The sequence below is a fragment of the Brassica rapa genome, chromosome A04 (genome assembly GCF_000309985.2).
Source record: "Brassica rapa cultivar Chiifu-401-42 chromosome A04, CAAS_Brap_v3.01, whole genome shotgun sequence".
Lineage (NCBI taxonomy): Eukaryota > Viridiplantae > Streptophyta > Magnoliopsida > Brassicales > Brassicaceae > Brassica > Brassica rapa.
In genome coordinates this window covers 19,829,215-19,856,994 of record NC_024798.2, presented here as the reverse complement: position 1 = coordinate 19,856,994, position 27,780 = coordinate 19,829,215, and the positions used below count along the sequence as shown (strand labels likewise).

At 35.3% G+C, this 27,780-nt stretch overlaps 5 protein-coding genes across 6 annotated transcripts; 3 read left to right on the top strand and 2 right to left on the bottom strand.

Annotated features, from left to right (window-relative positions):
* Positions 1-2,006: 2,006 nt before the first annotated feature.
* On the top strand, positions 2,007-4,252 carry LOC103865783 (eukaryotic translation initiation factor 2 subunit alpha homolog). The gene is made up of 7 exons (XM_009143633.3): positions 2,007-2,548; positions 2,993-3,049; positions 3,132-3,218; positions 3,290-3,436; positions 3,535-3,639; positions 3,713-3,811; positions 3,911-4,252. The coding sequence occupies exons 1-7, from the start codon at positions 2,177-2,179 to the stop codon at positions 4,061-4,063; spliced, it is 1,020 nt and encodes a 339-aa protein (XP_009141881.2). The 5' UTR covers positions 2,007-2,176; the 3' UTR covers positions 4,064-4,252.
* A 1,550-nt stretch (positions 4,253-5,802) lies between these two features.
* LOC103865782 (inactive receptor-like serine/threonine-protein kinase At2g40270) lies at positions 5,803-8,830 on the top strand. Its single transcript, XM_009143632.3, has 6 exons — positions 5,803-6,141; positions 6,229-6,286; positions 7,031-7,473; positions 7,568-7,758; positions 7,871-8,003; positions 8,077-8,830. The coding sequence occupies exons 1-6, from the start codon at positions 6,033-6,035 to the stop codon at positions 8,649-8,651; spliced, it is 1,509 nt and encodes a 502-aa protein (XP_009141880.1). The 5' UTR covers positions 5,803-6,032; the 3' UTR covers positions 8,652-8,830.
* Positions 8,730-9,653, bottom strand: LOC108871730 (UPF0725 protein At2g20620). Its single transcript, XM_033290561.1, has 3 exons — positions 9,346-9,653; positions 9,199-9,282; positions 8,730-9,126 (listed from the first exon to the last, which is right to left on the bottom strand). Exons 1-3 carry the CDS (start codon positions 9,610-9,612, stop codon positions 8,989-8,991), a joined length of 489 nt encoding a protein of 162 aa, XP_033146452.1. The 5' UTR covers positions 9,613-9,653; the 3' UTR covers positions 8,730-8,988.
* Positions 9,654-21,826: 12,173 nt separating this feature from the next.
* LOC103865781 (two-component response regulator ARR1) lies at positions 21,827-23,847 on the top strand. 2 transcript variants are annotated; one of them, XM_009143631.3, is made up of 5 exons: positions 21,827-22,236; positions 22,370-22,446; positions 22,550-22,586; positions 22,698-22,800; positions 22,883-23,847. In XM_009143631.3, the coding sequence occupies exons 1-5, from the start codon at positions 21,891-21,893 to the stop codon at positions 23,568-23,570; spliced, it is 1,251 nt and encodes a 416-aa protein (XP_009141879.2). In that variant the 5' UTR covers positions 21,827-21,890; the 3' UTR covers positions 23,571-23,847. The 2 variants fall into 2 exon arrangements, with proteins under 2 accessions (XP_009141879.2, XP_009141878.2); XM_009143630.3 differs by having other exon boundaries at positions 22,880-23,847.
* Positions 23,848-24,785: 938 nt separating this feature from the next.
* LOC103865779 (GDSL esterase/lipase At2g40250) lies at positions 24,786-27,557 on the bottom strand. The gene is made up of 3 exons (XM_009143629.3): positions 26,258-27,557; positions 25,195-25,468; positions 24,786-25,104 (listed from the first exon to the last, which is right to left on the bottom strand). Exons 1-3 carry the CDS (start codon positions 26,873-26,875, stop codon positions 24,917-24,919), a joined length of 1,080 nt encoding a protein of 359 aa, XP_009141877.1. The 5' UTR covers positions 26,876-27,557; the 3' UTR covers positions 24,786-24,916.
* Positions 27,558-27,780: the final 223 nt, after the last annotated feature.

Genomic DNA, 27,780 nt, shown 5'->3' with positions numbered 1-27,780 from the left:
TTTTAATTTTTTATTCATCTATAAATATACTTCTCTTTCTTTGTAAATTTAAAACACCTCTAGTTCATTATCTAAGATGAAAAATGATTTTCAACCTTCGCTTATTGGTCTCTTCATAGTCACAGTTCTTCTGTTCGGTTGATATTTATATTTACAATTTTATTATTATATTCAAAAATCATTTAAAATTAAAGTTATTCTGATATCATTTTATTTTATGTACTGATAATATAACTTTTATATCGAATTCTATAACTTTGGGTGTAGAAATTTTTTCCAAAATAATCAATGATTAAGAAAGAAGATGTTCATACTTTAAGTTTTTTTCCCTATAAATATGCAAAAAACTCTCTAAACATATGTTTTACCAAAAACATTAATTTCTATTTAAATACGAAGACTAAAGTTTTGTTTTAACTATTATAATAACAGGAGTAATGACGATTGCTCAGAAAGGAGGACCACCACATAAATTACTTCCTTGTACAATAGAATACAAACTGAAAAATGGAGACTGTACTAAGGACGATTGTAAAGCTGAATGTACCAGAAAAAGGAATGGGATTGGTGAATGCATTGGCCCGCAGGGGGGGAGGACTTGCTTATGCATGTATCAAAAACATAAAAATAATATGTGTTACCCTTGATTTTTTTTATCTACATTGGAACTCAAATAATATTTATAATAATACACGCCTTTATCAGAGGAAAAAACATAACATTATTAATTATTGTTAGTGTTTGTGGCATAATAAATTGTATTATGTTACCAAATATAAATATAAATAACAAATATTAATATGTCGTTCGTCTTTTAACTTTTCTTTTTCTTCGGTAGCGTGAATTAACAAATATTATATTATAATTAGTACTTATTTTATATAAATTTGAAAGAAAAAATAATATTTTTTTTAATCATCCACAGCTTCATCATCATCACTCCATCGGTCTTCTTCTTCATCATCCTTGTCCAGTTTTCTGGCGAAAGCATCTCAACGGTCAAAAATGTTTCTCAAGACGGTTTCTTCGTCTTCTGCTGCTCGTGAGTTTCCATGGCGGAATCAAGGACGTTTCTCCTCTGCTATCCTCCGCGAACCTTCCTGGAAAATACACCACCGGTAATCGGATCCTGATGCAGTGATATCACCGGAGCTTCTTCCACTTCAGTCTCCGATCAATCACCCAGGTGAAACTCTTCCTCTTCGATTCTCTCTTCTCGTGAATCGCCTCTTCTCAGTTCTCGTCGTCTGTAACAGAATTTCCTCTAAAATTTGAAAAGTAATATCAAGGTAAAGTTAGAATTTCCTCTAAAATTTTAATCTAGTGTATATATGAAAACATGCATGTGACCTCTTTCAAAATTGATTTATATGTTACTACTATATCATACATTAGTTTTTTTTAATTTTTTTAAATATCCGTCACATCTATATTATTATATGCAAAGTGATTTTCACATTTTAGCTCTGATGTTAAAATTTAAAGTGATTAATATTGTTTATAAATAGTTATGGAAAAAAAAATATGCATCAAAAGGAGCCAAGCGGCGTCGTTTTCCAGCTGTTTGAGGAGGTTAAGAAGGAGCTCGATCTCGTCCCTAGAAGCTCCCACGTCTCGCTCGCTCTTCAAAAGTACTCTGACGAGCAGATCAAGTAAGTTTTCGGATCTTTATCCATCGTGTGGTTGTTGTATTGTAGTGTGGAGTACAATCTCTCGTATGTGTATCAGTATCACGCCATGTATGCTTGCTCCGATACGCATTTTTGGTATCAGGTTCTTTAAGGAATCGAGTGTGGAAGAAAGAGAGCACGCTGAGAAGTTGATTCATCCGTGCTAATTTCTTTTGAATGTTTGTGGTGTGATCTTCAGGGACATGGCATTTCAATCAAATGCTTCTGGAACTAGTTTGTGTGTTAGTTTCTCAAGCTTGATTCCAAGACCGGTTCAATCTGAAATGAAATTGAAGTTTTGGTTTAATCCCAAAGCAAAAAGGTCCATCCAAACTTTACAATATGGGCCGCCAGACTTTTGGCCCATCTAAAACCTAACTGACTTGCTTTCCCGCAACGGCATCGTTTAGCTTCACATCTCTGACGTTAGTCTGCGTTTCTCGCTCCTCTCTTCCTGATAGCTCCGTCGCTCAAAACCCTAATCCATCGAAAGCCCATCAACCGACATGGCGAGTCTAGAGTGCCGGATGTACGAAGCCAAGTACCCAGAAGTCGACATGGCTGTGATGATCCAAGTCAAGAACATCGCCGACATGGGAGCCTACGTGTCCCTCCTCGAGTACAACAACATCGAAGGCATGATCCTCTTCTCCGAGCTCTCCCGCCGTCGGATCCGGAGTGTCAGCAGCTTGATCAAGGTCGGGAGAATCGAGCCCGTCATGGTCCTGCGTGTCGATAAAGACAAGGGTTACATTGATCTCAGCAAACGTAGAGTCAGCGAGGAAGATATTCAGACTTGCGAAGAGAGGTATAACAAGAGCAAGCTCGTTCATTCTATCATGCGTCATGTCGCTGAGACTCTTTCTATCGATTTGGAGGTAATTCAAAATCCAATCTTTAATGTAAAGTTCCTACCTTTGTGTAATCATAGTAGCTTACATTGAGTTTGAGTAAATAAAAATCGAATCTTTAGTGATATTGATTATGCAAATTCATGTATCTAGTGTAAAGTTGCTACCTTTGTGTAAATTATAGTAGCTTGCATTGGTTTGAGTGGATAATAATCGAATCTTTAGGGATAATGATTATCCAAATTATTTAGCTACCTTTGTGTAATAATCATAGTAGCTTAAATTGATTTGAGTAAGTAGTGATATTGGTTGTGCAAATTCATGTATCTAGTGTAAAGTAGCTACCTAGTAGCTTGCATTGATTTGAGTAAATAAAAATTGAGTCTTTAGTGATATTGATTATGAAACTTATGTATCTAGTGTAAAGTAGCTACCTTGTTATGTACATTGATTTGAATTTATCTATTGCAGGAGTTGTATGTGAACATTGGGTGGCCTTTGTACCGGAAACATGGTCATGCTTTTGAGGTAAGAGTTTGTGAGTTGAGCTTTTGCTGTATTCATGTAGATATTTAGTATTTAGAGATTTTTGTTTTTTTGTTTTGTTCAGGCTTTCAAGATCTTAGTGACTGATCCTGATTCAGTGTTGGGTTCACTCACACGTGAGGTCAAAGAAGTTGGGCCTGATGGGCAGGAGGTATATTACTTTGTTCTCTGGCTTCATTTTTTTAGTTTTAGTTCCTAATCTTGGGATATTTCTATTTGTAGGTGACTAAAGTTGTACCTGCTGTTACGGAAGAAGTGAAGGATGCTCTTGTGAAGAACATTAGGAGGAGGATGACACCACAACCGATGAAAATCCGTGCTGATATCGAGTTGAAATGTTTTCAGTTTGACGGAGTTGTCCACATCAAGGTCGTAAACTCTTATTTGATTATCTATAACATATGGAAAGAATACATCAATGGTTTCATTTGATTTTCTCACACACATACTTGTAATTTCAATTTCAGGAGGCCATGAGAAAGGCTGAAGCTGCTGGAAACGATGACTGTCCTGTGAAGATTAAGTTGGTTGCCCCGCCTCTTTATGTCCTTACTACTCAGACTCTTGACAAGGTTAGACAATCTCTTATTTTGAAGCTATATATTGTATTTAATCTTGTCAGTGATTAATAACATAATTAAACAGGACCAAGGGATTGAAATTCTAACGGAAGCCATAGCAGCTTGCACCGAGACAATTGATCAACACAAAGGCAAGCTCGTCGTTAAGGAAGCACCTAGAGCTGTGAGTATCTTCTTCTTTAGTTGTTGAACCATCCCAAGTTGCATATTACAAGAACTAGCTTTCCTTTATTTGTAGAGTCTTAAAATTTGTGTTTGGCAGGTGAGTGAAAGAGATGATAAGATGCTGACAGAACACATGGCTAAGCTAAGAATGGACAATGAAGAAATCAGCGGGGATGAAGAAAGTGGAGAAGAAGAAGAGGACACAGGGATGGGTGAAGTTGACATTGAAGGTGCCGGAATCATTGAGTAGAATTCGCCGGTAATACCGTTTTTTCCGACCAATCTTCTTTCTGTCTGTTCGTAGTATTTTTGTTTTAAAAGTAGAAAACATCCGAGAGGTTGTGTGGTGTTTCTTCTTTTTGTGGAGACATGTTTTTCACCCGTTGAGGGGTTTACTCATGATTTTATAAAGGTTTGACTATTTTTGCGGCGTTTGACATTTTTGAGTTTAAACCTGAATAGATTTGGCTATGAGAAGTGTGGCTAATCATCAGTATACCAGAGTTAAATCAGATTTGATCCCTTGAAAGATGCATATAATCTATTATCTGAGATCTTATACTGAGTCTGGTGGATTCAAAGTTTAAAGCTTTACCATCTGAAGTTGAAAAAATAACTATATTTGTTCCAAGTATTCAAAGTGTTTCTTTCTATGACAATATATATCCAAGCCCAAAAGAAAAGCAAGTTGTTCAGCTTAGCCGAAAAGTTTGACGTTAAGCCCATTTTAAATTTTCTTCATCTTTTCAGGAAGAATAATATAAAATATATTTTCATATTGATTTTCATAACATTAGAACATGAAAATGTTGAGAAAAATAAATACATTATAATATGAAAGTAAAGCAATTTAGTTAGAAAGAATCGTGGGGTTTGCTTGCTGACTAGTACCCAAACAAGGAAGGATCCCACATGGTTTTAAGAATTGGGAGACTAAAGAAAGCAACAGCTAAGCAGCCTCCACATTGAACCAGTCATAATTTTCTCTCCTCCACATAATTAAGATGACAAATCATTCCTTCAACTTCAATCATTATTAACATATCTTCACACCAAATTTACGTGGCATTTTCTATTTTGTTTGCCTTGGTTGAATTTTACAACCGAATAAAAGTTTGTAGGAAAAAAACAAGAAAATGAAGATAGAAACCATTTGCTACGCCACAAGTCTTTTTTTTTTATGGCAGCTGGCTAATTGGGAGTTCCCTTGTGAACCCTTTTACTACTCTACCACAACATTCTTTGAGACTAATTTGTTGAACATTAAATGTGGTTTTGTCTGGAAAAGTTTGATTTTATGAAAAGACGATAGAAATTTAGAAAAATAAGTCTTGGCATTTGGTAGCCATTGACGTTATGTACCCGTTTGGGTTTAGATTGGATTTTTAGATTTTCAAATTCTGTTTCCAAAACCTCATTCAAATTTATATATGTTTGGGTTGAGTAAATTAATACTCCAAATTCAGGTATATTATATAACTTTGGCAGAAAATCCAATTTGGATTTGAATTCATTTTAGATTCAGTTAATAATACTTCATATTTTAGTATTTTTAGATATCATATCAAAATAAATCTTAAATTTAGATTTGATAATTTATTTAGGTATTAGATACTTATTTTGGATACTATTTCAGATTTATTTTTGAATTGAATAATTTTGAGTATCTTTTAGTTACTTTAACATTCATTTTTGTGTATAATTGTTTATGTTTAATTAATAACATTTCGGGTTCTAATATATTTCGTATATAACCATTTCCAATGTTTTTACAGAACTCATTTCGGATATTTTAGTGGGTATTTTAGTTCGAGTTTCTAGTTTTTCTTCCCGAACCTAGTATTTGGTTTTGTTTAAATTGTTTGGTTTTGATTTTTTTTCGTCTTGGAAAAGTAAGTAGTAATATAATTGTATTTTGGTTCGGTTCAGTTTACTAGTACTTGTTAATGTGTTATCGTTGACCAATACTCTTTTTTTTTTGGACGTATAGATTCGTTTCCTTATTAGCCTTAACAAGGTGCAACGCGTTTTCCATCAAAAATGAAAAAAGTCTTATGCTTCCTTCCTCTCTTATCTTCTCATAAACCCGTCTTTTCGTCAACCTTCTCCCTGTTTTTCTGATACTCTGCTCCTAGTCTCAAAATATTCAGATCCATAAACTCTAGATTCCATCATCTTCTTGCGTCATCCTGCTCAACTCTCACGTTCTTACTCTGTCCATGAATGAGAAACGAAGATCCACCGTTAGGTCGATATTAAAGATGCGTTCTCTTATGGCTTTTGTAGTCCTTCTCAGCTTCGGCTCGTGTTTTTCGCTTAAGGAAGAAGGTACCTGAAGCTTTCTTGCATGTTTTGTCTGAACGAGTTCCCTGAGAATATGTTTTCATCCTTCTCTGTTTCGCTTTGTGTTTTCAGGTTTAGATAAAGATAGATTAGAGAAAGATCTAAGGTCTGATGAAGACTCAGCAATTCTGTAAGTTTATTTATCTCAAATCTTGTTTGGTATAACAACAACTTGAACTTGTAGTTGGTGGTTGGTTGGTAGATCTATAGTTTCTCTAGTCATTCCATAACTTGAGTGACTTCACACACACACACACTCTGTATCGTATGTTATGTAGAAAAAAAAACCCGTTGTTAGTTACAAGTAAGTATTGTTAGTGATTGTTGTGAACAAACGCTAATCAAACAAGAAAAATCTAGAAAATTTAGAGAGCAAAACTCTATTTTGAGGTAAATATCCGTTATAAGGTTTTAATATTGATTATGTAAATACAAGTTTTTAAATCCATATTCATACAGCCTCAAAATCAAATATTCATTTTTTAACTTTTTTTTAGTCTACTAAAAATAGTTTTCATAATCCTAAAAGATATATAATATCGCAGAGTAAACCTCATCTCTTAGATATCAATCTTGGTAACGAGTCAATCTGTCTTGCTCCACAGATATTTAATTTACTTCTAGAATCAACACTAAACATGTATATTTATCATTTTGATCTTAAAAGGGGACGGTCTGAGATTTTGGGGTCTTACACGATTTAATAAAGATTTTAATTTGGGGAACTAAAATAATTTTGGGGCATATCTATATATAAACTTTTTCAAAAAATTTGGGACCTAAGAGGAATGTTTCGTTAGGCTTGTGCCAGGACCGCCCTGAATTCATGTTGCAATGACATAACCTTATTTTTGCTTTTCTACTTTCTCTGTAGGAAAGCAGTTGGGTTTCACAGGAAAGCACTTGTACCTCGTGAGCCATTAACATACGACAACTTGCCTTCCAGAAGAAACAGCCGCGAGGCTATGCCTGCAGCTGCAACTATCACACCACCATCATCCCCACAACCTTCTCATAAAAATGTCTCAACTCATTCTTCAACAGCTTCGGATCCAGAACCTACGCAAGATGCTTCTACTTCACCTCCTCCTCCTCCTCCTCCTCCTATGTCTGTTCCCCATGAAAACTCTCCTACTCCAAGAACCTCTTCGTCTTCTTCTTCAGTGGTTGTTCCTGTAGTTCTTGCCTGCGTGGGCGGTGTTGTTCTCGTCCTCCTTGTAGCTACCGGTGTGTTCTACTTTAAAAATAAAGTAGGGAAGTCAGTGAATCCTTGGCGTACAGGTCTTAGCGGACAACTTCAGAAAGTATTTGTAACTGGTAATAATATTCTCTCTCATTTGTCACGTTATGTTTGGTGAGTTCACTTAACTTCATAATGTTTCTCAACTAGTGTGTGTTTTTATTTACTCAGGTATCCCAACTCTCAAAAGATCAGAGATTGAAGCTGCATGTGAAGACTTCAGTAATGTCATTGGATCATGCCCCATTGGGAAGCTCTTCAAAGGAACACTATCAAGTGGAGTGGAGATAGCTGTTGCTTCTATTGACACTACTTGTGCCAATGACTGGAAAGAAAATACAGAGATTCAATTCAGGAAGAAGGTATGTTATATTAGTTATACTTTTTATATGTGTTACAAAAAAAAATAGTTATGCTTTTCATGTCTTTGACCAATATAGTCAATCTTATAATTTTTGGTTTCATTATTTTTAGATTGAAATGCTATCCAAGATAAACCACAAGAACTTTGTGAACCTTCTTGGCTACTGTGAAGAAAAGGAACCTTTCACCAGGATCTTGATCTTTGAATATGCTCCAAACGGTTCACTCTTTGAACATCTACACAGTGAGTGACCTTACATAAGCCTTAATGTCACATGTTGGTTACATAAGCTAATCTTTTTTTTAATTTATTGTAGGTAAAGAATCAGAACACTTGGATTGGGGAATGAGGTTAAGAATCACAATGGGCTTAGCATACTGCCTTGACCATATGCACCAACTCAACCCACCAATAGCCCACACAAACCTCGTCTCATCATCTCTCCACCTCACTGAAGACTATGCTGTAAAGCTAGCCGACTTCACTTTTGGTCCGTCCGAGACAGAGACGTGCAGCAACGCAAACAAAGACACAGACTTAAACCCCGAGGACAACGTTTACGGCTTTGGTTTACTATTATTCGAAATGATAACCGGAAAACTCGTGGATTCGGTTAACAAACCAGACTCGGTAGATACAGGGCTAGTTGATTTCTTGAGAGGAGTGAGTCTAGCTAATATGGTTGATCCAGCATTGGAGTCTTATGATGACAAGATTGACAATATAGGCGAAGTGATCAAGTCATGCATCAGAACCGACCCGAAAGAGAGACCTACGATGAAAGAAGTCACCGGGTGGCTACGGGAGATTACTGACATCTCGCCTAGCGATGCTACACCGACACTATCACCTCTTTGGTGGGCAGAGTTGGAGGTTTTGTCTATGGCGTAAGAGAGAGTTACCAACAAGAATTGTAAGTATGTTGGAAGATGTTTGAATTTTGTAAGTGTGTTTTCTACTTAAAAAGTGATAAAAAGTTGCTTCTTGCTTCTGTTCATTTTAGTGTATATATTGGAGTTTATAAATGAACATGAAAAGCTTATCTTAAATAAAAGAAGACAGATCTAGTAGACAGAAACAAGCATTGCTAACTCGCTTACTTAACTTATAACATTAGCAAGATCAAGTCATAACAAGAACACCATTAGTTTGACTTGTCGATCCAACATCTAGCTTCGAGACGCATGTGTCCTGTTCTTCCATCACTTGTTTTTCTTACTATGCCTCTTCACACTGGACCTCCACGAACCTTGAAAATCATGTAGAAGATTGCATTGCTCGACTTAAGCTTCGTACTTGACTCCTCCACATCATCTTCCTTTGTTTGTACCATTACTTTCTTCATCTTAAACGGCGTATAATCACTCTACAAGACACAAACACCATCAATCAATCAATCAAACAGTATCATTTGTTGAAGAAAATAGAGTGTCCTAACCATTTCAGAGCGCCACTCGGAGAACAAAGCAGCTTCAGCATATAGATAAATCCATTCATTGTCTACCAACTCAGATTCTTTCACCTAACAAGAAAGACATTTTGTTAAATAAAAAAAAAAAAAACAGAATCACAAAGAGTAGCTCACCTGATAAAGGTGCGGGTTATCAACACCATCATTGAAAGGCCAATCAGGCATATCAGTTTTATAGAAGTCATCTATAGCATTAAAGTCCCAAAACACAGTTGCATCTCCAAGGCCTATACATAAACACTTCTGATTATTAATGCAAAAGAAAGACAGACAAATATATGTAAGTAAGTAAAAACTACCTGGTATTTGAGGCTTGATTCTGCATATTTTTGTCAATAGTATCAAGCTAGCCTTCTTCTCCTTGCCTGCATCAGTGACCATGGTTTGGAAAGTGTGCAGTGAGTTGTCTACAGGGTCTATCACCTCTGATGTCGAATAGGAGTTGTAAAGCGAAGCGATTTCAGCGTTCACTTTAACCACACGCTTAGCTGTAACTTCTTCCCCTTTAAAAAGAAAAAAAAAAAGTCAAAACAACTTTTCACACATTGGGCTCGATTAAATTGCCAATGTCCAAATGCATCTAACATATAATTTACAAAAATGCATCTAACATATTTTTCATTAGAATACTACTGTAACATAAAAAAAAAGGTCATAACATTATTTATGAAATCTCATTATTTATCTTATATCCGGAGGAGAAGAAACCATTGAAAATAAAATTCTTATCAACTAGGAAAGGAAACTACATAAATATTTTTTTCACAAGGCAATTTTGAAAGAGAAACCCAGTGGGCTTTCGCTCAGAAACAAGAGAGATGGGCTTTGTGTAATTGTGTTGAGCTCATGCGAGTTTGATTAAATCAAGATTTTGTTCTACCCAAATCATACATACTATTACTTCGAAAACACGTTTAACTGAAAACGTTATAATTTGATTGACTCCATTTTTTATAATGGTGATTCATACACTAATCATTTTACAATGGTAACATGACATTAATCATTAACCCTCTTTTTAATTGTCCCTTTAAATCAATATCAATTTCTCTTTAATCAATTTTTTGGTTATGCTAATCAGGGATGGGTACTTCAGTTATTTTCTCGCTTCGGTTTGGTTAGTTCAGTTTTAGTATTTTCCAATTGAAATAAACCATAGTTAGTCTGGTTCGGTTCGGTTTGTGTTCAGTTTGGTTGGATTTATTTTTTGGATCAGTTTATTTAAGTTTTTCTTAGTTAGGTTCTTTTATTTTTTTTTAAGAGAAATTATGTTTTAAAACATAAATTATGTAACCATACCCATCTATAAAAATAACTCTTTTTATCTTAATTTTTAAATCATAATCCCAAATCTATAATACTGACTTTCTAAAACTAGCAGTTCTTAGAAATTTTAATTATAAAATATAACCTATTGATCAAAAATTACAAAAGCATACTCATCTATCAATAAAAAATCTTGTTATCCAAATTTCTAAATCACAATCCAAAATTTACAATTTTTCTCTAGAAAAATAATAACTTTCCCAAAATAGTAGGTTTTGGAAATTTTATTTAAACATTACACCTTATTAATAAAAAATTATAAAATCATACCCATTTATCAACAAAAACTCTTGTTATCCTAATTTCTAAATCACAATCTAAAATCTACAATATTTCTATAGAAAAATTTTAACTTTCCCAAAATAGTAGATTTTGGAAAATTTATTTAAACATTTCAACTTATTGATCAAGAACTCTAAAAGCACACCTATCTATCAACAAAAAATCTTGTTATCCTAATTTCTAAATCACAATCTCAAATCTATAATAGTTTATCAACAAAATGACAATTTTCCAAAAATAGCAGGTTTTGGAAATTTTATTTATAAATTCTTAAACCATACCCATCTATAGCCAAAAACTCTTGTTATCTTAATTTCTAAATCACAATCTCAAATCTACAATATTTCTCTACGAAAATGATAAATTTTGAAAAATAGCAGTTTTTAGAAATTTATTTATAAAATATAACATGTTGATCAAAAATTACAAAAGCATACCAATCTATCAACAAAAAATCTTGTTATCCTAATTTCTAAATAACAATCTCAAATCTATAATAATTCTCTACACAAATGATAATTTTCAGAAAATAGCAGATTTTTAAAAATTTAATTTAAAATGATAACCTATTGATATAAAATTATAAAACCATACCCATCTATCTACAAAAACTCGTGTTATTCCAATTTCTAAATAACAATCCAAAATCCTCAATATTTTTCTAGAAAAATGATATCGTTCCCAAAATAGTAGGTTTTGGAAAATATATTTAAACATTATAACTTACTGATCAAAAATTGTAAAAGCTACCTTTCTATAAACAAAAGCTCTTGTTATCCTAATTTCTAAAACACAATCCCAAATCTAAAATATTTATCAACAAAATGACAACTTTCCAAAAATAGCAGATTTTAGAAATTTTAATTTAAAATAATAACCTATTGATAAAAAAAAATTATAAAATCATACCCACCTATAGCCAAAAACTCTTGTTATCTTAATTTCTAAATCAAAATTCCAAATCTATAATGACTCAATGATAATTTTCAAAAATAGCAGGTTTTTGAAAATTTAATTTAAAATGATAACCTATTGATATAAAATTATAAAACCATACCCATTTATCAACAAAAACTCTTGTTATCCTAATTTCTAAATAACAATCCAAAATCGTCAATATTTCTCTAGAATAATGATAACATTTCCAAAATAGTATGTTTTGGAAAATTTATTTAAACATTACATCTTATTGATAAAAAAATTTATAAAACCATACCCATCTATTAACAAAAACTTTTGTTATCCTAATTTCTTAATCACAATCCAAATTCCTCAATATTTCTATAGGAAAATGATAAGTTTCCCAAAATAGTAGGTTTTGGAAAATGTATTTAAACATTACAACTTATTGATCAAAAATTCTAAAAGCATACCCTATCTATCAAGAAAAACTCTTTTTTATCTTAATTTCTAAATGACAATCACAAACCTACAAGATTTATCAACTAAATGACAACTTTCCAAAAATATCAGGTTTTGGAAAATTTATTTAAAATGATAACCTATTGATAATATTTCAAATTTTAGAAAAGATAAAATCATAGATAATAAAAAATAACATTTTGAAATGCATCACGAAAAAACAAACTATATATGCTGTAAAAATTAAAAACAAATTAATATCATAACATCCAAAAAATATCCTATATTAATAAAATTTACTAAAATAAATTGATAGATGCTTTTATGTATAAAATTTATTAAAATAATAGGACTATATTATTTTAAAAATAGTGTTTTTACGTATAAATCCTGTAAAATAACAAAATGATATATGTTAAAGTATATTTTTTTTAAACACAACATGTAAATATGAATTATTTTAAACATATCTATTTTCTATAATGTAAATAAATAAATTTTAAAAATATATTATATGCAAAATGTATAAATTAAAGAAAAAACATATTTTAGAGGAAGTTCTCTATTTGATTATTTCAGATTGTTTACCTATCTCGAAAATATATTCGCAAGTAATAAAAATAATAACAAAGTAAAATGTATTAAATAAATTACTATATATTAATAAATTTCAAATAAGAAATATAAACAATAATATTATAGAATTACACAATATAACACTAAAATAAAAAAATATATATTTAAAAAAAAATTGTATTAAAATCAAATACATTTATAAAATGAAAAATATCTTTACGGATGTGTAGCTCAAAATCTAGTGTTCACTTATTATTCACTTATTGATCTTTTACGTTTAAAAAAAAAAGTTTAATCATATAAACAAATTGTATTAAATAATAATATTAATTTGCTTAGAAACTTGTTTTTAGATACTAACCAATAATGTTGCTCTAAGTTACTGTTTCGTTGTATATTTTCACCACTCTACTTTATTTTCATCTAAATATCCCAATTATTTTCATAATTTCCTATTACTTTATTTTCTTAATTCTTCATCGAATCATCCATATTTACCCTTACTTCTTCGTGAGTAGACCCCAAACTTTTACTAATTCTCATGAAATTTAACTATTCGGTGAATTTTGAAAGTTCGTCCAGAACAAAATAAAAGTATTTATGAAATAAAATTTTGCGCTCCATGTGCCGATTTGAGATATTAAGTTAAATAATCCCAAATCAATTTTAAATTGTATACGCAGCTAATACATATGAAATGAAATTCCCATTTTTATAATTCGACAAGCAACCTACATTCCACGAAAATGCCTTTTTTTTTTTTTTTTGAATGAATGCTAAATTTTATTCATCAAAAAAACCTGTGTACAACTAGTGTGACTTGGTTATTTGAAAACAGAACTACTTCTACTCCTTTTCCCTAAACATTTACACCTCCCCTGCTAAACCTTGCTACTTATAAACTCTCAAAACTTCCAAAAAAATATTTACATTCTAGTCTCAAACCAGAATTGAAGGAGTCCCTCTAGACCCTTCAGGCCTTTAGTCTGCACGATGCTGAGCTTATTGCGGACGGCTTTATCCAACAGTTTCTTCAAGACTTGTATAGGCGTCCCCTGTTCTCCATGTCTCCGCTTGTTACGCTCTCTCCAAAGCGTGTATAGTGCCGCTTGGAATGCATATCGAAGACAGAAGAGCTTCTTCTTTACCATTCTCGTGTCAGAGACCAGCTCTACAATACCCGCCCAGTCCTGAGTATAAGAGTGTTGAAATATCCCTCTGGTCAGGTGATCCCATATTTTCGAGGAAAAACTACACTCAAAAAAGAGATGGTTTCTCGTTTCAGGAACAGATTTGCACAGGACACATGTGGTATCTATTCCTTGACTCCAACTAGCTACACGATCCATTGTAGAAAGCCTGTCTCTCATCGCAATCCAAGTCATGAAGGAGAACTTTGGAGTGGCCTGAGGGAACCAAACACTCCTCTCCCAAGGGCATTGTGCAGTAGGCTCTCTCAATAGCGTCCAAGTCTCGCGGGTTGAGAACCTTGGTTTAAGGCCTGAGCTCCACCTCCACAAATCAACGTCCTCCACGTCGTTCAGTTGCTTTGCTTTGATAATCTCCAACTCCTTAACAATATCATTGGGGACGGTTCCTCGATGTCGTCTTATCCTCTGTAAAGACTGAAAGGCATCCTCCACAGTGGCTGCTTTCCTAATTCCCATAGCAATCGTGCCTCGATCACCCAATAGATCATACAACACGCCCAAACCAGACCACCTGTCATACCAGAAAGAGGTATGTCGACCATTGCCCACTGCTTTCATGTGAAAACTTTTTGCCACCTCTCTCAGCTTCAGTATCTTCCTCCACATCCAAGATCCAACTTGGGTTTTCCCACTAATCTCCCAGAAACTTTTCGTTTTTAGAAGCTTGGTTTGAATCCATTTGCCCCAAAGTGACTTTCCTGTGAACATTCTCCATATGAGCTTCAAACCATAGACCTGATTCACTTCTTTTAGAGGTCTGATCCCCAATCCTCCTTCAGACTTAGGCTTACAGACCTCTGTCCATGCGACTTTTGCACCTGTGGACTTCAACTGCGGCCCAGTCCAAAGGAACGCAGAACATAGCTGCTCTATCTCCTTGATGCAACTGCTTGGGAGTCGAAATGCACCTAGCCAGAAATTGACAATGCTCATCAGCACAGATTTAAGCAGTTGTAGCCGGCCCGCATAGGAGAGAAAACGGCTCGTCCAGGTAGAAATGCGACCTCTGATCTTCTCAAGGAGAGGTAGATAGTCTTGTTTTTTCATAGCTTGAGTTAAGAGAGGAAGACCCAAATACCGAACAGGGAGCTCTCCCTCCGCAAAAGGGAAATCTGTCAAGATCCTTCGCTTTTCCCCTTCTGCAGTGCCTGCCAAGTAGATAGTAGATTTTTCCAGGCTGATGGAAAGGCCCGACCATACTGCAAACTCGTCAAATACCAAGAGTGCTCCTTCAACTGACGCCTTGGTCCCTTCTACATACACCATAAGGTCATCAGCGAAGCAAAGGTGTGTGAGAGCAATGGACTGACAGCCGGGATGAAGGCCAAACTTCTTATCTCTTGCAGCTTTATCTATCTTATGCGACAATACATTCATGCATAAGACAAACAGGTAAGGCGAGAGAGAACAGCCTTGTCGCAGTCCTCTAGTACTTTGAAAGTACCCGGCGAGATCGCCATTAACTTGAACCGAGAACGAAGGGGAGGTGACACATAGCCTGATCCAGTGGATAAACTTACTAGGGAACCCCATTGCAGCTAGACAGTTGAGAAGAAAAGACCACTGAACGGAGTCAAAAGCCTTTGAAATGTCGAGTTTCATCGCACACCGTGGGGAGATCGAATCCTTGTGGTAATCCTTTACAATCTCAGAGGCCAGTAGTACATTTTCCATAAGTAGCCTTCCTTTCACAAACGCGGACTGATTGGCTAGAATTATCCTCGGGAGAATTACCTTAAGACGATTAGCTAGGATTTTCGACACCACTTTATAGATCACATTGCAACACGCAATGGGTCTATAGTCCCTCATCTCCAAAGCCTCTGTCTTCTTGGGTATAAGGGCTAGGATGGTTGAGTTTACCCCTTTGGGGAGGAAGCTCATCTTAAACACAGATTGGACTGCAACTGTAAAGTCCGCACCTATCACCGACCAAGCAGTCTTGTAAAATTCACTAGAGAATCCATCAGGACCTGGGGATTTATAAGAGGGCATAGCGAACAGTACCCCCTTAACCTCCTCCGCTGAGACCTCCGCCTCCAATCCTCTGCAATCTTCCGAAGTACAAACAAAATCTAGCAAACCTCTTAGCTCTTCTTCAGAGGCGCCTTGATAATTCTTCGGAGTTTGATTAAGGAGCTCTGAGAAGAACCTCTCTGCCTCAGTCTTGATCGCGGAGTGACTTTTAGCCACACTTCCATCAGGGCACTTGATCTCCCGCATGGTGTTTTGTGCTTGTCTTGATCGAATGGAGTTATAGAAGTTCCTATTGTTCTGGTCTCCCACCTCCAACCAATGCAATTTAGATTTCTGCTTTAGGAAGTCCTCCTCTAACTCCGCTACCTGAAGCCACTTCTCATAAGCCTCTGCTTCCTCCTGAATCGCCTCGGTACTAGGAGCAGATAGGGTTAGCTTCTGCTTCTCACAGAGGATGACGTGTGCTTCTTCCGCTCTTTTGGAGAGGTTACCAAGCTTCTCTCTGCCTAGATCCCTGATGAGAGGCTTCAGATTCTTAAGCTTCTTTGAAAAATGATACATTGCCGATGTGGAGTGAAACAGCTTCTCAGTCGAGTCCCAATATGCCTGTATCATAGGAAGAAAGTTGGGCAGTCTCCCTATGGCATTGACGTATTTGAAAGGCCGCTGAATTTTCTCATTAGACTGAATCAGCTGAATCTTACATCTCATGTGATCTGAACAACCTCCCGGTTCAAACACGGAGTAAGCGCCAGTAAATCTGCGCAGCGCCTCATCATTTAACAAAACCCGGTCGAGTTTCTTACAGATTAATCCTTCTTCTCTCTTATTACACCAAGTGAGCTTCGGACCTTGGTAACCCATATCAGAGAGTTGACAGTGGAGAACCATCTGCTGAAAATCTCTCATGCCATTCGGTAGACTTGCCAGATTTGAGAATCCTGAATGCTCGTCTCCTTCAAGAATTTCGTTGAAATCTCCCATGATCATCCACGCTTTGTTGCGAAACATGGGTGAGTTAGAGTGATGGCAAAGATCACCCCACAGCTCCTTCCTACCTTCTACCTCATTGCTTGCATATACAAAGGAGCATAAGAACTCCTCCTCATCTTGTAACGCAACAGAACAAGTGATCAGCTGTTCCGTTTTGAAAACCGGAGTCATACAAACTGAATCCCTCCAGAGTAGCCAGATCCGACCTCCTTTGCTATGCTCATAGTTAGTTATAGCAGACCAATCTCTAAACTCTGAACTCAATATCTTCTCGGCTTTCTTTTCCTTCACCCTAGTCTCCAATATACATCCAAACTTCATCTCCTTGTTACTTAACCACTTCTTTACCACGGAATGCTTCAAAGGTTTGTTGAATCCGCGCACATTCCAGAAGAAACTTGACATATTAAAGATAGCGGCGAGAAGACCTTGTGCTCATAGCCAGTGGATTCGCATCCTGTGACTTAGCCTTCTTCTCCTTCTTCGCCCCTTTCCTACTTGTTTCTCCTGCTCTTTCTTTTACATGGTTTGGAGTGATATTGATTCCATCGTCCTCCTCCTCTGCAGTGACCGGGTTGATATTGATACGGGACTCCTCAACGGTAGGAGTTTGCGTCCCATCTCCCTTGATTTCGCCCTCTTCCTCATCCTCATTACTTAGGACTGAGAACTTCGAACCCGAGATTTGGAAATCCGCAACCTGGTTCTTCAGTGAGAGAAGCACTGGAGATCTTCCAGCCTTTGATGGAGAAACCAGCAACCACTTATTTGTCTCTCCCTGAACTCCCTGCTCTCCATTATTGACTTCCTGCTCACCATTTTTTGGGGCATTAGCCTCTGATTCCCCTACTACGATATTTATCTCCAAGTTCCCCTCGAGCACATCTTCCTCGATTACGGCTGCTATCTCCTCAACCTCATTCTCTCGCGCAACAGCCTCTGCGACCTCTTCCACACGTATTACAGCGGCATCCTCCGTGTCCACATTCTTGCGCGGAACAGTTTCCAACCTCTTTTTCTCCTCTTCTGGAACCACTGGGGGTGACTCATGGACCTTGTCTTTCCCTTTTAAAACACAGACCTTTTCAGAGTGCCCCCATTTCTCGCATAGTTTACATCTCGTTGGTAGCCATGGGAAGTGGAAATCTACCGCAAACTCCTTTCCATTTTTGGTGAAGCTTATCTCCCTAGGCAGCGGCTTTGATACGTCTATATTTACGAAGACTTTCGCAACCTCAAAGTTTGAACAGGCAAGAGTCTCCGGGTGGAGCTTGACTGGAAAACCGACTGCACTGGTAATAACACTGAGACCTTCCCAAGAGAACATGTGGAGTGGGACTCTCTGAAGGTGAACCCACATAGGTATCGCCTCCTCCTTCTGCCTTTCTTCTTCTGTTCTCGGCGTCCATTTCGTGACAACCATAGGAACCCCCACTATGTTCCACATGCCCCTTTTTAAGATCTTCTCTCTAGATCTTGGGTTGGAGACCCTGAACCTCATTGTTGTTGCATTTACCTCAAATACCTCAACTTTTGCAGATTCATCTCCATATTTCCAAATCTTGTTTAAGACCATGTGCACCTTCGCTACGTGAGGGGACAAATCAAGAAACTTACCCACCACAAAATCTTCCCACAACGGGGTTGAGCTAGCTAGCACCTCGTCCGGAATCTCCACCGAAAGCAGACCATCCTTATTAGCGACCTCAACATCATACTTCCTCAGACTACGCTTGTCCTGCACTACAGATACCCAACTCGGAACCACCTTCTTCGCTTCCCCCACCTCTCTGGACGAACCCACCGTAGAACCTTCATCCCGAGCTTCCTTTTCACTCAAATCCACCTCCGGAGAGGCAGGAGAACCCGGCGGCGCGGCCGAATTCAGCATCGGAAACCTAGCCCCAAAATCGCCCTCAATATCGCACTTTTCCTCTACTTATCAAAACGGTGCGTTTGTCAACTCTAGTTAATTCTGAAAACATCCGAAAATGCCTTTTTCCCGAGAAGAGGTCCAAACTTTATTCGTTTCTATAATTTTTTAAAAAATCAACACGACTTTTGTCCTCAGGGTAATATAATAAATTCAGAAAAAAAAACGATATAATAATGACTGAATAAATATAATATGCAATTGTGGTTTCAATGCCTAAACTATTGGGCCATACATACTGATTGATTACTTAGCTGCAGTGGCTATTTCATGCAAACCCATGCATAATACGTACAAATCCCATATGTTATTATATTCATCTCCAACTTATTCTTTCCCATTAAAATATTTTTTGGTTAACACATCGTTTAATTTAAAATATATGTATTGATACACATTATTGAAGTATTGATATGACATTACTGGAATTTTTTTCGGTCTAGACTTCTAGTGTGTACTATAGTTTCTACAATCTCAGAAGATCTTTAGTCCAAACTCTACATGATTCAAAAGATCTTAGGTTCCGAAACTTAGTTGTCTACAAAAAAAATTTATCATAGATAGGTTCCGAAAATTGAAAAGCTTGAGAGATTCCATAAAACACAAAACACGAAGACTTTGATCAACGCTATATGTATCGAGGAGAATGAATTAGTGTATTGGTCAACATTCAACGGCTTATAAGTCTTTTTTTTGTAAGTTATAACTTTATATTATAGCGTAATTGATATTATTAGCATTTGGTATTTGTTGGGTCGTTTAATTGCTCATGGGTTGCCTGAGGATGGATGTAGCTAGGATTGCATAGGGTAGATATGAAGAACGTTATTCTTACGTAAATAATTATATGTCGAGCCTATAAAACCTAAATAGGATAATTTTTATTTTTACTAAGAATTAATAATTACGACGAAAGATACGAGTACGATTACGGCTGGACATTGGGCTTCTAAGAAAAGAAGATTTTGAAAAATGAAAGAAATGCCATATACCTAATTTGTTTGACCGATGACTTCTGCATTATATCTGGTCACCATTCATGAAATTTGACACGGTACTTGCATGTCGTTTACACGAAAAGTTCTTCTGATTTCGTTAGAGAATATATATACAATTGGGTTAATATATTACAATTTCTTTTGTTTTTTGATAAAGGATTTAATATATTACAATTTCATACTATTGTATTATACAAATGATCTGAGAAGACCTAACTGCACATATTTATACATCAGTTTAACGTTTGGTTTATTTCTTCATTTCTTGATTATGGAACGTGACCAGTATTCGTAGTTAACTACTTTTGTATAAAATAATTGTTACAAAGAAAAAATAAATGTCAAATGTAAACAATATATATTTTACTTTAAAAATATAAATCAAGTAAAATTTTTAATTAATTGAAGATTCGAGCTCTTAAGCTTAACGTTCATTTTTCTGAATGTTTATATGAAATCTATACTTTCGTTGGATACTATTTAGACATCTATAGTTTTGTATTTATTATTTACTAGGAACTCACCCCTGAATGCTAAACTAAATCAATTGCTCGTTTAAATCTAAAGTTCAATTCTGTGATACGGGAGAATTCATGTGATTTATCAGCTTAAACTGTGATGTTTCAATATTCTAATAAAATAAAAATAAACCTATTTGGGTTACATATGGAAAAGAGAGATGTACATTTTGCATGTATATAGAGACAGAGATGCATGCATGTGTAGATAATTATAGATAATATGAAATAGTAAGAGTTGTGGAGATGGAGACAAATCCGTGATTGTCGTTGGTGACAGAAACAAGTAGCAATATTTTCTTCTCGTGTCTCTCAGTGAAGACAGCCCAGCCGAGCACCTTTTAACTTCTGTCTGATTCCTCTCTCTCTTTCCTATCTCTCTCTCACTCTCTCACAAAAAGAAGTTATGCTTTTGGGTTTCTTCTTTTTCTGCTTCACAGCTTCGGCTTTGAAGTCACGAGCCCATCCCCCTAACCATCCCCTTTTATTTATTTCTTTGCTTTTTAGTCAATTTAATTTATGAGTTGTAATGATATTATATGGAAGAAATTTCATTTATCTAATTAATGTGTATGCCTCATCAATGTTTCCTTCTTCCGATATTGCAAAAGCTAGTTCGAATGGAACAAAAATATAAAATCAAATGAAAGCATATGTAACTCGATTCATCGGTAACTGGTTTTTAAACAAAAATTTGTAAACCCTAGATTTGCGTCGCTAAAGGGTATTACGAACAGGCTGATCTCTATTTTACCCAGGATTAAAATAGATCTCTATTTTAGGAAAAACATTTTTATGTTTACCACGGAAATGAAAACAGTGTGAATATTTAAAGAAATTATATCTACTCCTTAGAGTTTATTTTCACTTCCCTGTCACGAGATTTGAAATCGAAGGAACTGACTTAATAATTATTATTTGTAAATTAAACACATCGGTGGTGGTATAGTAGTTTTCGTGCACTTCTCATCCAGAGATTGAAAAGATTAAGTTTGTATCTTTAATAGATTCGAGTTTAATCTTTTTAGTATACAAAAAAAGTTATTAAAATATTCTTTTATGACTGAAGTGGCACAGTTAATGTTTAATAGAAGTTAAAGGACCCTTTTTGTCATGAGGTGTAAAACTAGATCTATCTTTCCCTAAGATGTATATAAAAATATAGAAAACCATTATTGTGAAGAAAAACTATATGTTAAAATAGAATTTAGAATATCCGTTGTCATCATATACATATATTTCCATACATATGTAGAGTTGGAGAGAGAGACGCCAGAGGGAAAAAAATGGAATGATGGATACAAGAGCATCCAAAAAGTCATACACATAGACCTTCAAAAGTCTTCACCTTAAATTCCTAACACATATATGTGTTAGTGTGTGACCTTTGATTGAACTTTGTCCACAGAACCCCAAGGTAGACCAAAAAGGTTCAAACCCCAAAACAAGCAACACAAAAGCGGCCAAAGAGCTAGAGACCAAGATGACACCAAGCAGCCAAAGTTCTGAAAACTCCAAAACTTGTCCATCTAACAACTTCAAAGCAACCACCACGAAGGAAGACAACGACAAAGATGAAGAAGAGGAAGAAGAAGAAGAAGAAGAAGAAGAGGAAGATGAAGAAGAGAGATCAGCAGATCAGAGCCCATCTAGCAATAGCTATGTGGAAGAGAGTGGGAGTCAACATCATCATAATAATAATGATCAGATCAAGAAAAATGGTGGATCTGTGAGGCCATACAACCGCTCAAAGACTCCAAGGCTGCGATGGACACCTGAGCTCCATCTCTGCTTTCTTCAAGCTGTGGAGAGATTGGGTGGACCAGATAGTTGAGTTTCAGTTCTATATTTGAATCAATATTTAAGATCATTGCATATTTATATATATGAAAGATCTACAGTTTTAAGGGTTTCTTGTTGATATTTATTTCATTTTTTCTTTGAATGATTTTGGTGGAGCAGGAGCAACACCGAAGCTTGTTCTTCAGTTGATGAACGTCAAGGGGCTAAGTATTGCCCATGTCAAGAGCCATCTTCAGGTTTGCAAACATATACACATATATTTTATATCTATATACATCATCTAGAGTTCCATCTAAAACTACATATTTCCACCTTTATTTTTATTTTATTTTTACGTAGATGTACAGAAGCAAGAAGATCGATGACCTAAATCAAGGTAATTTACTTCTTTTAGGTAATGAATTAGGGTTTCTTTGGAATTTGATCGTAAATATTAAAACTGAAATTGGAAAGATGTTGGTTTCTTTTCTTCTTATTATTACTTCAGGAGATCAAGGATTTTCTTTTGAACACGGAGCTGGTTACACTTATAACCTTAGCCAACCTCCAATGCTACAAAGTTTTGATCAAGGGCCTTCTACTAGTTTAGGGTATTTACAAAATCTTTGGCTTATAACTTCTATCTACATATATGTTAAAGCTAATGTTTAATTATATAACTTGGATTAGCAGATACGGTGGCGGTTCGTGGATCGACCATAGACGACAGGTCTACCGTAGCCCTTGGAGAGGCTTAACGGCACGAGACAATACAAGAACAAGACAAACACTGTTTAGCTCACAGCTTGGCGAGAGATTTCATGGAGTTAGCAATAGTATTCTTGATGATAAAAACAAAACTATTTCGTTTCGAACCAATTCTCGTGAAGCGGCTCATGCCAGCAATGGTATAGGTGAAGCTGTTCCAAGAAGTCATAGAAGTTTTCTTGAAGGTATGAAGACGTTTAACAAATCATGGGGACAGAGCTTCCCCTCCAATCCTAATCCTTCGATGCCATCAAAACCACAAGATCATACTGCTGTGACATTGAACTTTCATCAAAGTGACAATCCTCGAGTGGGAGAAGAAACGGAGAATGACTTGAAGAGGAAAAGATTGTTATTATCTGGTGACTACAATAAGTCGAACCCAGATTTGGATCTAAGCTTGTCCCTTAAGGTACCTCCTACACACAACAATCTTGGAGAATGCTTGTTAGAAGAGGGAGAAAAAGAGCATGAAGATAGCAAGCGGTTATCTCTTTCATTATCTTCATCGAGTTTATCACAGCATGGTCGAGCCATTAGGAAAGAAGATCAAAATGATCATAAAAAGAGAAAGATTTCGGTCTTGGCAAGTCCCCTTGATCTCACTTTATGAATATATACTGCAACATATATATACGTATATTCTAAGTGAGATGTTGAGGTACTTGTTGATGGAAGACGGTTCTTTGTGGTTTATCATTCGTTGCATACTTGTGACAAGACCCATAACTAAGGTAATAATAGAGACATTTTTAAACGTTATTTGTCCTTTTTCCACATATTTTTTCAAGATGTTAAATGCTTGTTAAATATAAATGTTTGTGATCGAATTGTGAGCAGAAATTTTTTTTTTCTGAATAGTAGTATCCAAGAAATAGATTTGCGAGTTATACGGTTTTCAGGGTTACAAGACATTGCACGTTGCCTTGGTTGTGTCTTGTTGTGAGACGTTACAAATGTATGTGTAGTTCCCGTTTTCACTCACTCTCACACAACAAGTATCCTAAGCCAATATTTTGTTCCCTAAGAAGGAGATCATGTGGGTAAATATTTACATCAACGTAAAATCAGTGGAGATTATACATGCAATCGTCCATCTCTATTTGCATTAGAGCATGAGCCAAATTTGTCAATGTTACAACCAAAGTAATCACATTAAAGTTAAAGTCCATTTCTAATTTGGCATCACTCTTGTAATGATTTCTGACAATACCATGCACTCTTTTAATATTAGAATGAAACCGTTTTTTACAAACTTTGTTTCTTTTTTGGGTCAAAATGAGATACAAGATAACCTGGATCTATTGCTGCATACAAACTTTGTTTCTTCTCTCATAAGACTTTCTTTAAGAAAAGTTTGGGGGAGAAAGACAAGAAGACAGATGTACTTGACAGAGAGATGTTCTTGATCTCCTCGATAGGCAACAAATTATTTGTAATTCGCATATAATCGTTTTCTTATCATCTCGGGCCTTGAATAAGATTTGGACATATTGTATTCTATATTTGAGAATATTTACATATTTTTCAGGGAATCAAAACTATGGAAGATTTTTGTTGTTTTGTGTATACCTACATGTGTCTTTGTTGTATAATATTCTTCCTAAGCCTTAATAATTGACCAATATATATTACATATTTTACATGTATACTGTTAAGTCAAACATATTTGTAACGTTAAAATCATTTTTGCCTTTAGTGTTAGTGTTTTTTTCTCATAGAATTTTATAATAATAGATTTTTCAAAATTATATAATTGATTGTAGAGTTTACAATGGTTACATTATCCATATCGATTTTCAGTCAAAATGCATTTGCGGCATAACCATAATATTTCACCAAAATAAAGGTTATATTTGTCAATTAGACATATAGCTGGATAAGAATGATGTGGAGACGGTGTTTGATGATGTCCATTTAATTACAACAGTAAACCCGCAAATGAGAAAAATAAATAAATTAGAGAAGAGGAAACAACTTTTTAAAGGCGTAAGTAGCTATGACAGAGTAAGCCTTCTGTGATGGATGCACAGAATCAAAGAACATGTACTTTGAAACATCCTCGCAAGTCCGAGACAATGGCTTGCATAGAGGTCCTGCCTCAAGCAGCCCCGTCCCACAACATCCTACCAATGTTTCTTCCAGTCCTACATTAGTTATACCAAAATAAACAAATTGGAAAAAAAATCACACAACAACTAACAAAATTTGTGTATTATAAAACATAGATTAGTTACCATATCTATGAGGATGTTTGATCATGTCTATTAATGGAGTGTAGATGTCAAGGTAAAGAACTTTGGAGCCTGGAAGCCTTTGACTTAGACGGAAGTTTAGCTTCTGTAGCTTTTGATTGTATAGCTGAGAATCAGCGTTTTGATTTTCCGTGCAGATCCGATGATGGAAGATGCGAGGGATAGTAATGGTACCAAGTGTTACTTGCACTGGAAGGCATCCTATTGGTGGTAGTCCAGCTACTGTAATCCTTCGTGCTCCTGCGTCGTGTAGTCTCTGTTAAGCATTAGTAAGATTTTAAAATACACGTTAGTATTTAGATGTTGTAGCTGTTTTTGGATATCTATGCAGCATAGACTATGCTGACTATGCATGTATCTCCGTCTTTTCTCTGTGATCTGAGATGAGAGTATGATTAGATAGCAGATATAGTATATGGGCCTCAGTGACCTGAAATATCTCAAGTTACATACAAAACTGGGCCTATAAAATATTTGACGAACAAATAGCAAAAACGCAAATTTTGAGCTAAGGCCCATTTAGAGTTTTCAAGTGTAGAAGAAATACATGACGTATGATTGAAAAGATTTTAACATTTCAACTTCGAATATACTGTTCAGTAATCAATTACATATCTAAAGCACGTGGTTTATTAAAATTAAATTTTATCATTGGTTCTCTTGAACTTTAAAAAATAAACTTTCAAACGAAAGAGGGAAATACTGAAATGGACAACACTATTTAGGATTTAGCAGTACATAACGAATACTATAATATATACTGGAAAAGTTATCAAATACTTGTCCAAAAATAAGAATAGTAAAAAGTGTATATGATTGTTGGATTAGAAGAATGCGTGGAGCCGTATGGGTCTTAAGACTCTTAAGTCTTAACCCTTAAGTAGTTTAATGGGTGGGATCCATGCGACTAGGACATTTCTTTTTTTTTTTTTTTAATATATAAGATATAATTCTATATAGATTAGTTTATGGGGTTATTTTCTATGATAATTAGTCTATAATCTAAAAAAATTAAAACTTAAAAGTTGAACGCAGCTAAATTAACCTGGATAAACGCTTCGACTTTGCTGAGTAGATAATCTTGATAATCCGAAACGGAGATAAACCTCCCAAGAACATGATCATAAACATTATAGATCATATCATTAGTCCCCGCACTAATCACAAACAAAGCATTCTTAATCACCCGATTAGCCTCCAAATCTCCAACCACACTCTTCATCTTACGTACTGCCTCCTCAAAGTAACTCCATTGCTTGTCCATGGTCAAAGTCAACGACATCATTGCCGTCCGGTCATCTAAACCACCTCCGGCCGAGGCAAAACTAACGCCGGTCAAAAGGTCAACGGGTTTGACTGACGGGTTGAGGTAAGCTGGTAAAGTGGGTTTGAGACCTAGAGAGGAGGCTATGAAGTCGGTGGCGAGTTTTCCATCTGAGAATCTTCCGGTGGAGAGTTTAGCCGGGAAAGATCTGCCGTAAGGTGGATGGTTGCTTTGAAAAAGAGTTGGGATGTAGTTGTTGTTGCCGGAATCAACCGTGGAGTCGCCGAAGGCGTAAAGAGCCGTTATGGGTGGGGATGGTGATGCATTGATAGGGTTTGGAAGTTGGAGAAGAAGAGTGAAGAATATGAGTAGGATTGGTTTATGATGATTAGGGTTCATGGTTTGGTTTGTGTGGAATATGTGATGAAAAAGAGAACCACATTGTCCAATTTGTTAGAATTGCGAATATATATATCACATCGGTCCAAAAACGGTATGAAGTTGAAATGAATAATATTTTTCTCTAGCAATAAATATTTCATTCTCTAATCTACTGGATTACACTTTTCAAATACATTGCTTAACAAAAACGGTTATTTTCAAAGTGGAAAAGAATAAATAATTGGAACAAAAAGCTTCAGAAAACTAGAATAATCAATGTTTTCTCTGTATATGTGTACCTTTGTTGTTGTGAAATATGTCGATCAACAAAGTTTTCTCTGTATATCTAAATGTTTCACCACACGATTTAGATAGTTTTAACTAATTTGTGGTTTAATTGTTGAATGATTCTTCAATTTTTACACATGCTGGTGTTGGTTGAGGATCTCTACCCATCACATCTAATTGCAGTTCACAAAACTTTATGTTAGTTGTATTTCAAGGTATACGTAATTTATAAATTAAATAGCATATGCTATTGCATATATTACAAACGCATGTGCGGCCAAAGCGGTTTATGGATGGTCATATAGTACAGTACTTGGTCAAGACCCGCGTATTGCGCAGGATGAACATTATATATATAAATTATTTTATATATTATATGTTTATAATATATTATGAAATAATAAATATATATTGAATAATTAAAAAGTCATTATCTACTACTTATATAATTAAATTGGTGCGAACATATAAATAAATTTTATAAATCAAAAAAAAAATATTTCTATTTGTTATGATATATAATTAAATTTAAATGATATTAACATATATATGGTATATGTTAATATTAATATTTATTAGATGATGTTTTTTTCTCATATTTTTTTTATCATTTGTATATGTTATAGCAAAAAGTA

What these genes read in the sequence shown, in the direction of transcription:
- LOC103865781 (XM_009143630.3), top strand. Translation starts at nt 21,891, where the DNA reads ATGACACCAAGCAGCCAAAGTTCTGAAAACTCCAAAACTTGTCCATCT. An exon ending in GATCGATGACCTAAATCAAG is followed by an intron (nt 22,587 to 22,697) that starts GTAATTTACTTC and finishes TTATTACTTCAG; the next exon opens with GAGATCAAGGATTTTCTTTT. An exon ending in GGGCCTTCTACTAGTTTAGG is followed by an intron (nt 22,801 to 22,879) that starts GTATTTACAAAA and finishes AACTTGGATTAG; the next exon opens with CAGATACGGTGGCGGTTCGT.
- LOC103865779 (XM_009143629.3), bottom strand. Translation starts at nt 26,875, where the DNA reads ATGAACCCTAATCATCATAAACCAATCCTACTCATATTCTTCACTCTT. An exon ending in AAGTCGAAGCGTTTATCCAG is followed by an intron (nt 25,469 to 26,257) that starts GTTAATTTAGCT and finishes AATGCTTAACAG; the next exon opens with AGACTACACGACGCAGGAGC. An exon ending in CAAACATCCTCATAGATATG is followed by an intron (nt 25,105 to 25,194) that starts GTAACTAATCTA and finishes TAACTAATGTAG; the next exon opens with GACTGGAAGAAACATTGGTA.
- LOC103865782 (XM_009143632.3), top strand. Translation starts at nt 6,033, where the DNA reads ATGAATGAGAAACGAAGATCCACCGTTAGGTCGATATTAAAGATGCGT. An exon ending in TCAGAAAGTATTTGTAACTG is followed by an intron (nt 7,474 to 7,567) that starts GTAATAATATTC and finishes TTATTTACTCAG; the next exon opens with GTATCCCAACTCTCAAAAGA. An exon ending in AGATTCAATTCAGGAAGAAG is followed by an intron (nt 7,759 to 7,870) that starts GTATGTTATATT and finishes CATTATTTTTAG; the next exon opens with ATTGAAATGCTATCCAAGAT.
- LOC103865783 (XM_009143633.3), top strand. Translation starts at nt 2,177, where the DNA reads ATGGCGAGTCTAGAGTGCCGGATGTACGAAGCCAAGTACCCAGAAGTC. An exon ending in ACGGAGTTGTCCACATCAAG is followed by an intron (nt 3,437 to 3,534) that starts GTCGTAAACTCT and finishes TTTCAATTTCAG; the next exon opens with GAGGCCATGAGAAAGGCTGA. An exon ending in TTAAGGAAGCACCTAGAGCT is followed by an intron (nt 3,812 to 3,910) that starts GTGAGTATCTTC and finishes TGTGTTTGGCAG; the next exon opens with GTGAGTGAAAGAGATGATAA.
- LOC108871730 (XM_033290561.1), bottom strand. Translation starts at nt 9,612, where the DNA reads ATGGTCACTGATGCAGGCAAGGAGAAGAAGGCTAGCTTGATACTATTG. An exon ending in ATAACCCGCACCTTTATCAG is followed by an intron (nt 9,283 to 9,345) that starts GTGAGCTACTCT and finishes CTTTCTTGTTAG; the next exon opens with GTGAAAGAATCTGAGTTGGT. An exon ending in CCGAGTGGCGCTCTGAAATG is followed by an intron (nt 9,127 to 9,198) that starts GTTAGGACACTC and finishes TGTGTCTTGTAG; the next exon opens with AGTGATTATACGCCGTTTAA.